The sequence below is a fragment of the Artemia sp. Qi Xiang Cuo genome, chromosome 17 (genome assembly GCF_049724085.1).
Source record: "Artemia sp. Qi Xiang Cuo chromosome 17, ASM4972408v1, whole genome shotgun sequence".
Taxonomy (NCBI): domain Eukaryota; kingdom Metazoa; phylum Arthropoda; class Branchiopoda; order Anostraca; family Artemiidae; genus Artemia; species Artemia sp. Qi Xiang Cuo.
The window spans coordinates 2442793-2458115 of record NC_142810.1 but is presented as its reverse complement, the minus strand read 5'-3'; the positions used below and the strand labels follow the sequence as shown (position 1 = coordinate 2458115).

At 38.2% G+C, this 15323-nt stretch overlaps 1 protein-coding gene across 1 annotated transcript; it reads left to right on the top strand.

The window, feature by feature from the left end:
* Window positions 1–6027: 6027 nt before the first annotated feature.
* LOC148941790 (uncharacterized) lies at window positions 6028–9740 on the top strand. The gene is made up of 3 exons (XM_089103614.1): window positions 6028–7013; window positions 7149–7974; window positions 9633–9740. The coding sequence occupies exons 1-3, from the start codon at window positions 6028–6030 to the stop codon at window positions 9738–9740; spliced, it is 1920 nt and encodes a 639-aa protein (XP_088959740.1).
* The last annotated feature ends 5583 nt before the right edge of the window (window positions 9741–15323 follow it).

The following is a 15323-nucleotide window of genomic DNA, read 5'->3' as shown; positions in this document are numbered from 1 at the left end:
ATCTATGGGAACTGTTACCTTCAATTTTTGTAAAGTAGCGGGCAAGTAGAGTGTTTCTACGCATGGCAATAGAGGTGAGAACACTTTCACTGAGGAGGAAGTTGGTTTTGGTGTGAGTCCTGAGGCCACGAACATCACGGTTCATAGTATTATGAACGGTCTCCAGATTGTAGAGTAGCGCTTTTAAGCGAGATCAATAGACAATTAGTCAATAATCAATGTGAGATCTGATATAAGTCTTATAGACATTTGTTAGATTTTTTTCATGGCAACCCAAAGGCGTATTGAGTAGCTTTTGTAAGATACGCATTTTTCTGAGGCATTTTATTCTCACATTTTCCATGTGGAGCCTGAAGGTTAGTTTTTGGTCTAGAGTGAGGCCAAGATATTTGATGTGTTGTTGCTCTTGGATGACAACACCATTTAGGGTTAGTAGGGCAGATTGGGGATTTTTCCTGTTATGAAACTGTACTATAGCTGATTTTGATGGGGCGGTGGGTATGCATGAATTGTTGGAGAAACATTCAAAGGCATAAAGCGACTTTTGTAACTTGGATTGGGCTAGTTCAAAATCATTTGAGGTAGACCATAGGACTATATCATCTGCAAACTGAATATTTGTTTGGGGTAGGTTGAGATCCCATAAATATAGTGAAAACAGGAGACAGCTGAGGACAACACCTTGGGGAAGGCCTTTGGAGACAGACTTTTTAGAAGTGATGTAGGAATTTACTTGGAGAACAAAAGAGCGTTCGGATAGGTAACTTTTAAAGAAATTCACTACAGGTATTGGAAAACCCATTTTTGATAATTTTTGGAGTAGGACTGGATGTTGGATATTATCATATGCGTTTTGGAAGTCCAAGAAGGCTGCAACCAGGATTTGGTTGCCTTTCAGACACTCAGATATGGCATTGGTTAGGCGAACAAATGCATCAATGGAAGAATGATATTTCCTAAATGCTGTTTGGGTATGTGGGATGAGGTGGTTAGACTCAGCCGACCAATACAATCGGGAGTGGATTATCTTCTCATATAATTTTCCCAGAACTGGGGTAATCATAATGGGTCTGAAGGAGTTGGGGTCCTCTTTGGGTTTATTTTGTTTTAATATGGGGATGATGAGTGATGTTTTCCAAGCAGATGGGAAGGAGGAATTGCTCCAGGCATTGTTGAAGAGAGATAAGAGTACTTTTTTAAACTCTATTGGAAGGTGTTGGAGTAAAGATGGATAGATCTGGTTGTGGCTGCAAGTTGTTTTGGGTTTGATTGAATTGATTGCTTTATTCAGTTCAATCATTGTAAAATCTTGGAGTAGATACTGGGACCCAGGCAAGTCAAAATGGGGCGTTAGGCTGATCTGAGGTAGATTATGAGAGGTGTTTTTGAATTTCTTCTCATAAAAATCTGCTAAAAATTTAGCTTTTTCTTCGTTGGTTTCCAGCTGCTGACCATTTAGAGTTAGCTGGTAATGGAAGGGGTTCTGTGTGGAGAATTTGCCACACATCTTGTCTAGGAATCTTTGACTCTTGCGTTTTGTGGGAAACTGATAAGAGAAAGTTTTTGCAAGCCTCTTCTTTTGCAAGTTTGATTGTTCTCTTAAGTTTTGCCTTTGCTTGTAGCTTTGCAATATATTTTCCAGTGGATGGATTTCTCTTGAAGGATCTGATGGCATTCCTTTTATTGTGCCAAGCCTCTTGGCAAGAGGATGTCCACCATGGCTTAGGGGGTTTGTTAATCTTCAGAGTTTTAGGGCGTTGGGACTAGGGTATGGTAAGGTTTGAAGCATCGAGAAGTAATGATGTCAGATTATTGGAGAGTTGGTTTGGGCCAGTGGACAGTGAAGAGCAGTCGTGGTTTGAAAGAATGTGGGAGAAGTTTGACCAGTCTGCTTTTTGCCACACATAGTGGGAAATGAAATGGTCAATGATGGCTGGGTCACCAATTTTTGTGCATATGGCGAAATGGTCACTTAGGAGGTTGTCTATTCTGTTGACAGTAGTTTTATTTGTTAAACTTGATGAAACTAATTGAAGATCAATAGTTGAATAACTCCCACTTCTTTTGCTGAAGTAGGTATTTAGGTGTCTAGGAGTCACTAGTAATATATTGGTAAAATTTGTGAGGAATTCCTCTATTTATTTTCCAGCATTATTTTGAGGTGAATAACCCCAGATATAACTATGGGCATTGAAGTCCCCAACAACCACTAGATTTGAATTTGAGAAATTATTAGAAATAAAATTGAAAAAATCATGTCCATTGTTATTACCATTTGGATTATATAAATTAATAACAGTGACCTCCATGTTTGCCAGCCACAACTTTACACCAATTGCATCAATGTCATGACCGAAATCAGGCAGGCTTATACCACAGAATTTGAGGTGAGATCGTACAAGGATGGCAACTCCACCACCAATTCTATTGGAAGATCTGTCTTTTCTTAGGACATCATAACCAGGAATTTTTAGATTAACTGATGAGTTTAAATGGGTTTCTTGGAGGCATAGTATGTCTATGTTGTGTGAAGAAGTATACTTAAGAAGGTCAGTGATTTTATAGTCATTTAACGATCTCACATTCCATTGCAAAATTGAGGAGGATAGAGGTAACTGAGGGTTAGCCATTGATAGATAGATTTAGTTTATTGAGTATAGTGCTGAAATTTGTGTTGGCTGTGTCCTTAAGATTTTTTGGGAAGTATGTATTAGCCATCTCTTCTAGAATTGAGGATTTTTGATCTTCTGTGAGGGATGTTCTGGAGAGTGAGTTGTAGTTGAATATGTAAAGGCATAAGTTTGGAAGTAGATTTGGATTTTCTTCTGATATTTCCTTTGGCAATTTTGATGAGGTTCATTTTGCAGGTTTACTTATAGAAGAATCAGGGTTTTGGTCTTTAGCTGGACGGGGGGGAAATTCTCAGGTCTTAATTCCATGAAATTTTTTTTGTGGTTTTGTCCGTGTAGCTGTTTGCGGTAGTTTTTTGATGAGATTGTGTGTTTGGTTCAGAGAATTCAGGTGTATCTGCATTGTGCACCATGAGTTTAATTTTTGCAAACTGAAATGGGATATTTTCTTTTTCGGACAACCTGAGAGCCATTGATCTTGCCTTGTATTTTGTGCATACAGATCAGTTGTCAGAAGAATGGGGACCTTTGCAATTAATGCATGATAATTTCTTGTTTGCACAGTTTGCTGTGTTTGGAGGATGGATGTTTTGGCATAGGTTGCACCTCTTCAGGTTTGTTTTGCAGTGTTGTTTTGTGTGACCCATTGTCAGACAAATTTCACACTGTATTGGCTTAGCCTTGTACTCTTTGTAGGGTTTTATCTGGCCAAATAGGGATATAGGTTCACTGAAGTTCTCTAGGGTGGAGTCCAGGGCGAAAAGTTAGGATTTAGACGTGTATATGCCATCATTGTTGGGTTTTCCAAGTCTGGTGACTTTTGATACTGATATTTTTTGGCCTTTGCAGTTCATAAGGCCATCCTTTAAGTCAGTTTCAGGAATACCATTAGGGATATTGTATATAAAAATTTTTGTTTGGGCAGGGGGAGGGCGAATCCATTGCTTTGAATGGACCTTAATGCCTCCAAGGGAGTTAAGTGACAAAAGAGTTATTTTTGCATTTTCAAAGCCTGCTTGAATAGATATTAAGATTAAACCATCTCTGTTGATGTTGAAGTTGAAATTAATTTTCAGGATTTTGAAGAGCTCAAGTCAAATTGTTTGGATGTTTTTTATTTGGAACATGGTTTCAGGAGAGGTAGGCAGAATGTGGATGAGGTGCTCTTCTTCCAAAAAAGATGGGGGTGTAGTAGAAACTGTCTTTAATGGGGAGAAACTGGTGTACCGTTTTCTCTTGGATCTTTTAGGAGTGACTGTTTTGAAGCCATCATAATGGAGAATTGAGTCCTCAGAGTGGACAGTGACCATGGTTTCATTGGAGTCTGAGTCCTCAGAAAGGTCACTTGGTAATGGGGAGATGGTGCCTAGCATTTGGTTATTAGTATCTCACTTCTCAGGGTGTAATTTCATTGGGATCATGGTTGAGATAAATTCCCCACTTTATATAAATAAAAATAATCAAGAAAACTTCACTTGATAGTCCTGTTTTCACAAAATTTTCGAATTCTCTAACACAATTATTTTTAATATTCTTCTTCCTTTCTTCTTAGGTTTCGTTTCTTCCTTTCTTCTTTCTTATTTATTTTCTAGAAGAATTTCTTCTTCTTCGGCTTCCAGTTGTCAAATAAGTCCAGGCTGAATTCAGTGTTCTTCTCCTTCTTCCGAATTTGCAGCCAGCAATAAAGCGCAGTTGCCAAACGCTAAATACTAAAACCACCATTGATTACGTTGGCTCGTCCGTTCGCGTATTTTTAGTGGATAATTTGTGCAGAAGGGAGCAATAGCAAACAAACAAGAGGCCGAATTGGTACCAGCGGGATTTTAATCCTTAAACTGCTGGGAATAGTTGATTTGAGTATTGCACTTCCCACATTCTGTCTACCTCGAAAATTGTCAAGGCAATAAATTTAGCGTTCTGAGCATCGACGAGATATAATACTTTCATTTGAGCGCCAGAAGAGGAAAAGCTAGCAGAAGAGTTGAAAGTAACTGTGGCAAGTGCTCTAGTGGTATCTGCCGAGAGTTATTTGTCCAAGAGCAAATCATTTGCAGCAAATTGTGTCAAGTTTATTTCGATTTTTGTCAATAATTTATCCTAAAGTTTGGACTTTACACTAACGCTACCTAGCGGCGCTGAATTCTCGTGTTCCTGGTTGCATTCTGTTATCCAAGTTGCGTTCTATTACCTGTTACCTGAGTTGCGTTTTATTTGGTGTCGCCTTGATATCAGTGCCTGAAAGTTGCAAAGTTGCAGAATGCCACCAAAAAGGCTTCGAGAAAGGCCAAGAAAAGGGAAAGACATTTGCGCTGCTTGTGATGAGAGTCTGGATGAAGAATCTAGTGCAATGAACTGCGACATTTGTAAACAATGGCTTTGCATCGATTGCCTTGAAATTAGCAAACCCGAGTATAATCTTCTGACAAAAATGACAAGGATATTAGGCTGCGAATGGAAGTGTCCTGTTTGTAAAGGTAACGCCCATAGTGGCGCTAGTGCAGCCGAAATACAAGCCATAGTTAACAAAACGCTTGAACCACTTGAACCTGTAATAACTGCTGTACAGGACCTAGATATTAAAATCAAGAATGCAGTTAAACAGTCATTTAGTGAATTTAAAGAAGAGTTCAAGAAAGACATTGATGCCAAGTTCAAGGATGTGGAGACTCGTATTACTTTGCTTGAAGAAGCCCCGGGGGCTGCTAGTAATCCTGATCTGTTACAAAAGCTAATCAAATCTCAAGTAGAATCTCTTAAAGATGAAATGAACCAGCAACTCGAGAGCCACGTGAAAAAATTGATCGCTGAAGATAGAGACAAACAAAGACGCAAATTAAATATCCTAGCATTCGGAGTATTGCCGCAACCCAATGATGAGACATTCATTCGTGACTTCTTATGTAACGAATACGGACTACAACGGATAGCTGTAAAAAAATGTTCGGCGCCTCGTCAGTCCCAATAACTCCAGGAATGAAAATGATTCGCGTAAGGCGAGCCCCATTATTTTTTCGGTTGATGAATTAAAAATTAAGAAAGTGATCCTGCAAAAGTCATATGAGAGAAAAGGAACAAGCCAAATTCAGTTTAGAAATGATGTTTCAAAAGCCGACCGTATAAAGAGGACAAAGCTGTATGAAGTACTTCATGCGCGACAAGCTAATGGTGAAGAAAACCTAGTCATTCAAGGCAACAGAATTGTTCCAAAAAACGTGCCCACCTCCATTGCAGCACCAGCTGCAATGGACACGATCTAGATAATTCTCAAAGAAATATAGATAGTAGTGTAAATAGCCCTGTGTCTTCTAATGTTGAAATAAGTGCTATTGATGAATCAAGTGAATCTTTTTACAGTGCGAGATCAGTAAGCTGTATCCTTTCCGAGCAGACTGTTTTCATGAGTGACGTTTCAAACCACAGCAGCATAGAGTCTGGGGAATGTAATGATCTAGATAATAGCCCGAATAAAAGTTGCACGCATTGGATGAACAATGGTCTGAAAGTTGTCTTCAGTAACGTAGATTGTTTAACGTCAAAGCTCCATGAGATAAAATATGCCGTTTCGACGGAAAAAGCAGACGTTTACGCTTTCTGCGAGATTAAACCTAAATGGACTAACACTCCTCTTGGAGATACCCAGATCCAGATACCCGACTATTCCTTGGTCACCAACTTATCTAGAGAAGGAGGAAGAGGAATAGCCGTGTACATCCGAAGCTCTCTGAAGGTAGGAAGCATAGATATTAATTCAGATTATGAACCATATATTGAACAAGTGTGGATATCTGTCCTCCTGCCTTCTGGGCCATTTTACATTGGTTGCATGTATAGAAGCCCCAGTTCCCCTAGCCTTGAATCCTCTTTACTTGCTATGAGTACTTCAATTGATATTAAAATGAAGCTACGAGGAAACATAATTATTGTTGGTGATTTCAATCTCCCAAATATTCAATGGGTCAACGGATTTGGTTTTTCTGAAAATAGTTTAATAAGACCATTCCTGGAGTGCCTATTTAATCATTCTTTGTACCAGGCAGTTAACTTCCCGACAAGATATAGAAATAGCCAGAACCCTTCGCTACTTGATCTGCTACTAGCAAAAGACCAAGAGTCTATAATAAGCATCAAGCCCCTACCACCATTTGGAGCTAGTGACCACATTGTCATAAGTTGCAGTTTTAGACTGTATCCCCAAAGACTAGAATTTACAAAACACGTGTACACTGATTACAGTCTAATTTGTCAGGAACTGACTCAATGTGATTGGTCTTTCATTGAGAATACAGATGTGGAAGAGTCATGGACAACTACAAAAAGAATATTACTGAAGGCTATTGAAAATCACTCTTCTACGAAATGGAAAAGGAAACCAATAACCCTCCCGTATATTACAAAAGAAATAAAAATGGCTAGGAACAGAAAAAAGAAATACTGGAAGCTGTACACAAAGAATCAAAACTAGGCTGACTATTACACAAAATATAAGCAGGCGCGTAACAAGCCTAGAAGTCTCTCCAGAAATATCACCGAGAAGTATGAGGAATCAGTGGCAGCTGCAACAAAAACTAACCCTAAGAAATTTTGGAGGTATGTGTCATCGGGTAAGCCTGGAAGGCATTCTGTCACTCAGCTTGTACAAGATGGATCTAAAATCTGCGACCCAAGGAAGATAGCTAATGCATTAAATAAGCAGTTTATTTCAGTATTTACAGTTGCAGATAATGCCCCACTTCCAGACCCCCCGCAGTACGAAATTCAAAAAAGTATGCCGCCCATTAATATTACTAAGGTAGATGTAGAGACTCGACTAAAGAAGATTAACCCAAATAAATCAACAGGACCTGACGGAGTGCCCCCTCGGCTCTTAAAGGAGACGTATGCAGTACTATCACATCCTCTCACCCTACTATTCCAAAAGTCCCTAAATACTAAATCTATTCCACAAGACTGGAAGGAAGCTTACATTACACCTGTTCATAAAGGAAGCAGCAGAGATGAAGCCAGCAACTATCGACCAATTAGTCTCACCTCGGGAGTGGGAAAACTTCATGAAGGCATAGTTAATTCAGCCATTATTGAACACCTAAATGCGAACAAGCTACTATCTCCTAGCCAGCATGGCTTCCGCCCCAGTCGATCAGTTGATACTAACCTCATTGATGCTTACGAGCATGTCACAGAACTTATGGACGCGGGATCCCCAGTTGATATGATATTATTAGACTTAGCGAAAGCATTTGATAAAGTATGTCATAGGAGGCTAAATTCTAAACTCCACGCAATAGGCCTCCACGATGAAGTCATAAATTGGACGATGCAATTTCTTACCAACAGGAAGCAGATGGTAAGAGTATTTGGGGATGGTGGATCAATTTTCTTCTCAGAATCAGCAGATGTAGAAAGCGGAGTACCCCAAGGCACGGTTTTGGGCCCAACTCTATTCAACATCTATATTAATGATGCATCTTCAATCATAAAGAATAAGATTTGCTTATATGCTGATGATTCCAAAATAATCGGTCCGATTTATGACCCCCAAAGTACCAAAGACATCCAAGCAGATCTCGACGCACTCTCAACGTGGGCAAAAACCTGGCGACTAGAATTTAATATCGAGAAATGCAAGGTCAAACACTTTGGAGCAAACAACCCTCTCAGCCAGTATTTTATGGAATCCAATTGTGGTTTTAAACAGCCACTTACAACCAGTCACTGCGAAAAAGATCTGGGAGTCTTGGTTGATAACAAGCTCAAATTCAACTTGCACACGCAGTCTGCAGTAGCCAAAGCCAACCAAACTCTCGGTATAATAAAGAGAACGTTCTGCAGTAGATCTCCAGCAGTGATTACTAAGCTCCTAATGGGCCTGATCCGACCAAAATTAGAATTTGGGATGTCCATTGCCACGCCAGTTAACAAGCTTGACCAATTGATTATGGAATCGGTGCAGCGGCGAGCAACGAAATGCATAAGGAGTTTTCAAAATTTGCCATATTCTACCAGACTTCAGAGGCTCAAAATACCATCTCTCACATACCGACGTAAGCGAGGAGATGTATTGATGACATTCAAATTGATCTGCAACCACGATATCATCCCTGACTTATTCCAGTTAGATAGTTCGTCAAGAACAAGAGGGCACCCCCTAAAGCTCTACCGGACATGCGCTAATACCAGGCTGCGAAACAAATTTTTCTCCAACCGTGTGGTTGGCCTATGGAATTCCCTTAGCCAGAATGCAGTCATGTCCCCTAATACTGAAGCCTTCAAGTCAGCTGTTGACAGAGATTGGTGCAGCAAGCCATGGCGCACAGTTTGGGATGCGCCCGATGAGCTGAGCCACCATCATCACTGACCGGCGTCTACAGGATTCGTCCTTATCGCTGGCTAGTGAGATTTAAGGTAATTTTAAGGTAATTAGCCATAGCCTAAGGTGGATGTCCCTAATGGGCTACACCTAGGCTAGATAAATTAGGGGAGAGGGCATAACTGTAAAGGGGTCAATATATACCAAATCATATTATTGAGTTTCAAATAAAGTTAATTAACCATTCTTTACCTTTTTTTATTCTTATTACGAATTTGATAAGATTTTCTTTTATAACTTAATTTCAGCCCCCCCCCCCCTCTATAGGCTAAACCTCTCCCAAACCCCCCTAACCTAACCCTGACTTTGTCTAGATAGGGGGGGGGCGGTAACTAAATTATGTTATAAATGCTTATTATATTTGTAATCAGCATAAAAAAAGGCATCGAATGGTGTATTCACTTTAGTCCTAACTCAATAATAGGATGTGGTATATATTAACCTGTAAAGGTTAGGAACAAACAGTTTTTAAGTACCAAACAGAGGATTCAATTGTAGGCCAGCCACTCTAATTAGGCTATTCAGTGCTTCTTTCTAAGAAGTAGCCTAGGCCTATGTATGGTCTTTACGAATGCCTAACGAAACTTACTTTTAATGCCTACACCTAAAAATAAACCCAAATGTCTGAATTCTAGTTAGATATAAAAGAATCAAGCAAGTCAGTCTGCTCTCTAAAAATGATTATGATGAACGAATTAAAGACCCCTCTTGACTGCTCGGTCACTTGGGTCTTCTTTCAATAAATCTGGATCCCACTTTAGTTAGTCAATCATCAATAATCTGCTATGTCACATTAATTAATCATAATTATTCTTCCCATCACATCATCCTATCTCTCCCAATGGCAGTTATAAACTGTACAACCAGCTTTAGGATTTGTATATTGTCAGTATCATTTGCAAATCCTCCCAAAATCAAATTTACACTCAACTGTTTTCTTCTTTCATGAAAAAGGCCTTGATATGCTGTCTTTGGAGAGTGTACTTATCACAATCCATAAGAAGATGTACCAGACTTTCTTCTTTGTCACAAAACTCACAGTTACTTGACTCTCCATAAAACTTTGCCCTGTATAATTTTGTATCTGCATGGCCTGATCTAAGACGAAATGCAAATCTTCCCTCTTTCCTACTTAATCCTTGGTACACATGTCTCTCAAACTTTCTTGCTACTTTTCGGGTAACGAACCAATTTCCGGATTGATTTCTGCTGTCCTCAAAATCATACGTTCTTACTGACTGTATCAATTGATCTAATTGCATTGCAGATCTAGGAGTTGAACCACTAGTAAATACATTTATTGTTTGGCATGCCATTTTAGCAGCTGTGTCGGCACTCTCATTCCCCAAAATTTTAACGTGGGCTGGGATCCACTGAAGACATATGTTTGCTGTTGACATTAATGATACTCTAATGGGGGGGGGGGGTTTTGTTTAAAAGAATTCTAGTTTGGGTTTTCAATAAAGCATTCTGATGGGGGGGGGGTTTAATAAAAGAATTTGGTTCTCAATAAAAGAATTTTTTCCTGTTCTTTTTATACTCTGAATTGTCACTTTGTAAATGAATTTTTCAGTTGACTGTTTCTATGGGTGATCTACGGTTAAACTCTTAGTTGGCGGTTTGCGAATGGTATACCTGAGTGGAGGCGGAACTTCGCGTGCGGGGAGCTTAAATTAGCGGTTCCAATGGGGAGCTTGCAATAATGGTCATACTAGATCGAAATCAGATTAAAAAGTTCAGGTTCCCTTAAGAGCAAGTGGAGCCACAAGGACTGACTGTCTCAAGAAATGTTAACATAGAGAGAATAAAATAAGAAAGTAATGTATTTATTATTACTCACATAATTGTCACAGAGCTTAGGTTATATCAATACACTTGCCGTAAAGGCAGCAAAATGAATTGTTAACTGTAGCAATACAAATAATGTTCGATAAGACAGTTTCTAGATCACATGAAAGTTATAGTAAGCTGTCCATAATTACGACTATTGCATAAAATCGTCCATGCTTGGTTTTTCATGTGAAATACCTGGGGTTGATGTCACAGGGATGTTGAAATGTCTATTAGGTACATAACCCTTGGGGAAATGATTAAAAGAAATTGGTACCTTGATCGTTGGCTGGGTAGTTCTTCTTGGACACTTTTATCCTTGGAAAATCTAATACTCGTACAGTCTGTGTTTTCCGTAAATTGTTCACGTTTTGTTCTTCTTTTATTGTTTACTAGGTATATAACTCTTGGGGATAGGGTTGCATGAAATGGGTACCTTTATCGCTGGGCTGGGTATCTCTTCTTGGACACTTGTTTTTGGGAAAATCTAATACTCGCACAGTCTGTTTTTTCCGTAAATTGTTCATGCTCAGTTCTTATTTTATTTGGACTATGGGCTGTGTTACTACATTTAACGTTAACTATGGCAGGATCAAAACTGGATCTTAGAGCCTTGACTCGACGCATTTTCTTTGATTCCCCGTTAAATGATGTACAATCATTGAGGGCTTGATTATGGAGATTAAAACATTAATAACTGGTTTGTTTTTCTTCTCTGAGCACTTCATTTTGGGAAAAAGAATTTTAGCACGTATAGTTTATATTTCCCATTAAATTGATCATGTTTGGTTCTTCTCATGGTGGATGGATTGGTTTTGTGACATCTAATAATGATTGGATAGAGTCAAAACTTTAGCTTTTTATGTTGGTTCAGTATATTGTCTCTGATTTGGGGCTTAAGATATATAATCTTTGAGGGATTGACTCTAGGGTTATTCTTGGTTTGTCGATATTATTTGGAATCGTGTTACCTTGTACTAGGCTTGGGTGACTTGTATTGTCATCAGAATATTATCTTCAGGGATTTCCTAGGTGAGTACTTATCGGTGGTTGACGAATGATAAAAGTAGATGCTACTGGGTTGTATCCGTGTTGCCTGCAGGTACACCAATAATTAATTTGCACTGGTTACTCTGTTTCCTAGAATATAAATGTCTGGGCAGAATCATATGCTCTTTATAATTACACAAGTTACGACACATACAGCAATAATATACAATTTATATGATACCATGTGGGGACTATTGTTTGAAATAATAGTCGTGATTAGTCATATGAATAATATCAATTTCAATACAGTTACGGTTAAATCAAAGATAAAACAAATGGGAGCAATTTTCATGTTTTTACATGCATATTGCAGCAATCACAAAATTACTACGAGATAAACTAGGTAAAACTAAAAAAAAATTATTATGTCTGCGATAATATAACACTTTTAAGATTTCCAAAATTTGGTGATTATATATATATATATACATGTATATTTGTGTATTTGGCACATATTAATATTCAACACGCTTTTAAATGTTATTCGACACTCATTTAATTTTCTATTATAGGACTATATGCGAGGTAGGTTACGTGGTTTTTATGAGAGGTCTCGATTTACTATAAATTTTCAAATCTTTACTGTTTATGCGCGTCCATGCCGCTTAAGAAATACATTCCTGCAGCTGCATGGGTTTACACAAACAATAAGTATAAATTTGGGACTGGACATGGCACGAATGAGGACCTCTACTCCCATTCGCTCGATCATGACCTCCCTTACTTTTTTCCTTAAGGGTTATTAGGGCGTTCTGGGTTTAGGTTTTGCATCTCACTTGACCCGATATGATCTGTCTTTGCTCTTTTTCTACGTGTTATTCTCAACACTCTTCCGTAATTTAGGGTTAATAGCATTCTTATAGCCAGAGAGATCATGAACACGAATCCTACCGTCAGGAGGATATTCCACCAAAAATTTGTTGAAAATAGTCCGTATCTACTTTCTACATACGTCAATCTTTGATCTTCATTAGTGAATAGGGGAATTTGAGAGTCTAAGGCTTCTCTTATTTTTGTTAGTGTTAAGGCTCCCTTGATATTCTCTATCTTTGACCATATTGTGGCCTTTACTTCTTCATTTTCAATATTGGGAATTGTATACGATAGATTGACTGGTTTGAAATTGTACACTTTGGGACTTATTATATTCGTGCTTGTTGTTATCAGTGGTGTTTGTACCGTGGCTTCCTTGGTTACCAGTCGGCATCCTTGTTTAATTGTTATTGTTCCCACGTCTTGTAATAGTAGTTCAGTTCTGTAGCTTGGATCGATTCTTTCTGTGTTATTATAACAAGAGATAGTCCCAACTGCTTCTTTTGGAACAGAAAATAGCCACAGATCATTTCTAAGGTGAATAAATATTTCTCGATTAGTACTGCCTACTAGTGCTTTACATGAGTTGGGATACTAGGTTTTTGAATGCTAAACATTCCTTAAGGTCTTGTGGATTTGCTAAGGCTCATTTCCTCTTTCTTGATCGACTATTAAGTATTCTGCTTCGGGGTTGATAGTCATGAATAAATTACTTCTACCTATATTGGCAGAGAACGTAGAAATCTTATACAAGTCATATATTGATTGTTGATTTATTAACGGGATTGTTACTACTGCAAATAATTGTTCGTTTATCTCTGTGATGTGAACCTTCAGCTTGGTGTAATAGTGGAATAAGTTTGCTACTTCCGGTTCTGTTGGTAGATGTTGTCCGAACGTTAAATGCGTTTTTATTTCATCCAAGATACTTTTTAGGTTCGAAAGATCCACTAGGTCATATGACAAGGTTCCTCCGGTATGGGCAAATAATGCAAATTCAAATTTGCTAACGTCAGTTGTCAGGTTAAGTAATGACATTGTCACTATGTCTAGTGATACCATGGTGAGGCTCAAATCGGTAATCACGCGATCTGCTTCATTTTTCAAATAATTCATTATGTTTACAGTCTTAGATATCTTCTTTGAGATTGCCTCAATTTTATCTCTTTGATAATTGGCTATACTGGCTTGTATCTTTTGGACATGTAAGGTCACGTTCATGGCGTTATTTAGTTTTCCTACGTTTTCCCTTAGGATTTTTAGGTCTTCTTCAGTCGAAAGCCCAAATGTAGTGGTAAAAGGTTTGCTACTTGTGGCGATAGAAATTTCTCCGATAGCGCCGCTTATAGCGCTGGAGATTATGTCAACTAGGCTAGCGCCGCTCTCAATTAATGAGAGAAAATTGAACATGTGGACATACAAATGTGGCTTCTTCCTTCTTGAGCTATCTGGAGATCAGATTCCTTTGGGAGCATTTACCTTGGAGACTTGCGAACTAATTACCTATTATTGGACTAGACGCAGACTTATAAATGAAATAAACACATATAAAAAGACAATAGAGTTATTGAACTTACATGCTTAGTTGTACAGCAACGGGTCACTTCGATGACAATAATGGTGACCGAGATTATTTGCGGTACTAATAGTTTTAAATCTGACTTCATATTCAAATGAAAAAACACATTTACCCCACTCCCAAACGCAGTTCTTTCGTCCTGCGCTGTAGGGACTGCCTGCCATTGGACCAAGTGACCCAAGGACGCAAATCTTCGTCCAATAATCTCTTTAAGATTTTTCAGATGATTCAGGAGTTCACACAGTTTTTTTGCCATTTAAACTTCCTTAGAAATATCGTGCTTAGCATTTTGTTTTTGCTACTAATTATCTTAGCGAAATTCGAACGACTAGCGCCGTTGTCTGACTGAAGAAATGCAATTTCTCTTTTTGCTGATTATGAATTTAGACTCTTGGAAGCGGTATTTGAACTCAATTAGGGGACGTTTAATTTCTGCCCGAATCATCTTTAGAAGGAAAGAATCTTATATTTTAAATATATGGTATTCTACTGCTGGTACACATCACCCTACTCATCAAATAATGACGTCCCGTCATTAGTAACTGCTCATTAGAAGTGCCTAAAATTTTTCAATTATTTTTCTTATTTTATTTTACATCCCTATCTAAAATTCGTCTACCGGACTAAGATTAATTTTGGTTCTAGGTTAGCTACTATATTAAAGATTTTTTTCTATATCTAACACTGATTACTTTTACATTTCCAATAAGGTTGGGGCTATTCTACTTTTACATTAGTTTTTTTTTATTTTGCTGTCTATATGACGTACTACATACTATATAAACAACGTTAAATGAATAACATGATATTACATCTAATTATACTTGTGGTACATGTATGAATGATTTATAACATACAATATTTGGTTCATCACATTCACTGATGACATTAAAACACGTTCACTATTGAGATTTTTGCATTGTCAAAGTTATTAGGAAGTAATACATGTAGCTTCACATCTATTCATCACCTTTCGTGTCCTTAGTGTACTACACCCTTCTGTTGTAACTTACTGTCTTTCACTCCTTTTGTCCTGGCAAAAATTTCGAAGCAC

Bases quoted from the DNA above. Each gene is read 5' to 3' on its own strand.
- LOC148941790 (XM_089103614.1), top strand. From the start codon at position 6,028: ATGAGTGACGTTTCAAACCACAGCAGCATAGAGTCTGGGGAATGTAAT. The intron at 7,014-7,148 runs GTATATTACAAA...AAGTCTCTCCAG, and splicing joins AGGAAACCAATAACCCTCCC to AAATATCACCGAGAAGTATG. The intron at 7,975-9,632 runs GTAAGAGTATTT...TCTGAATTCTAG, and splicing joins TTACCAACAGGAAGCAGATG to TTAGATATAAAAGAATCAAG.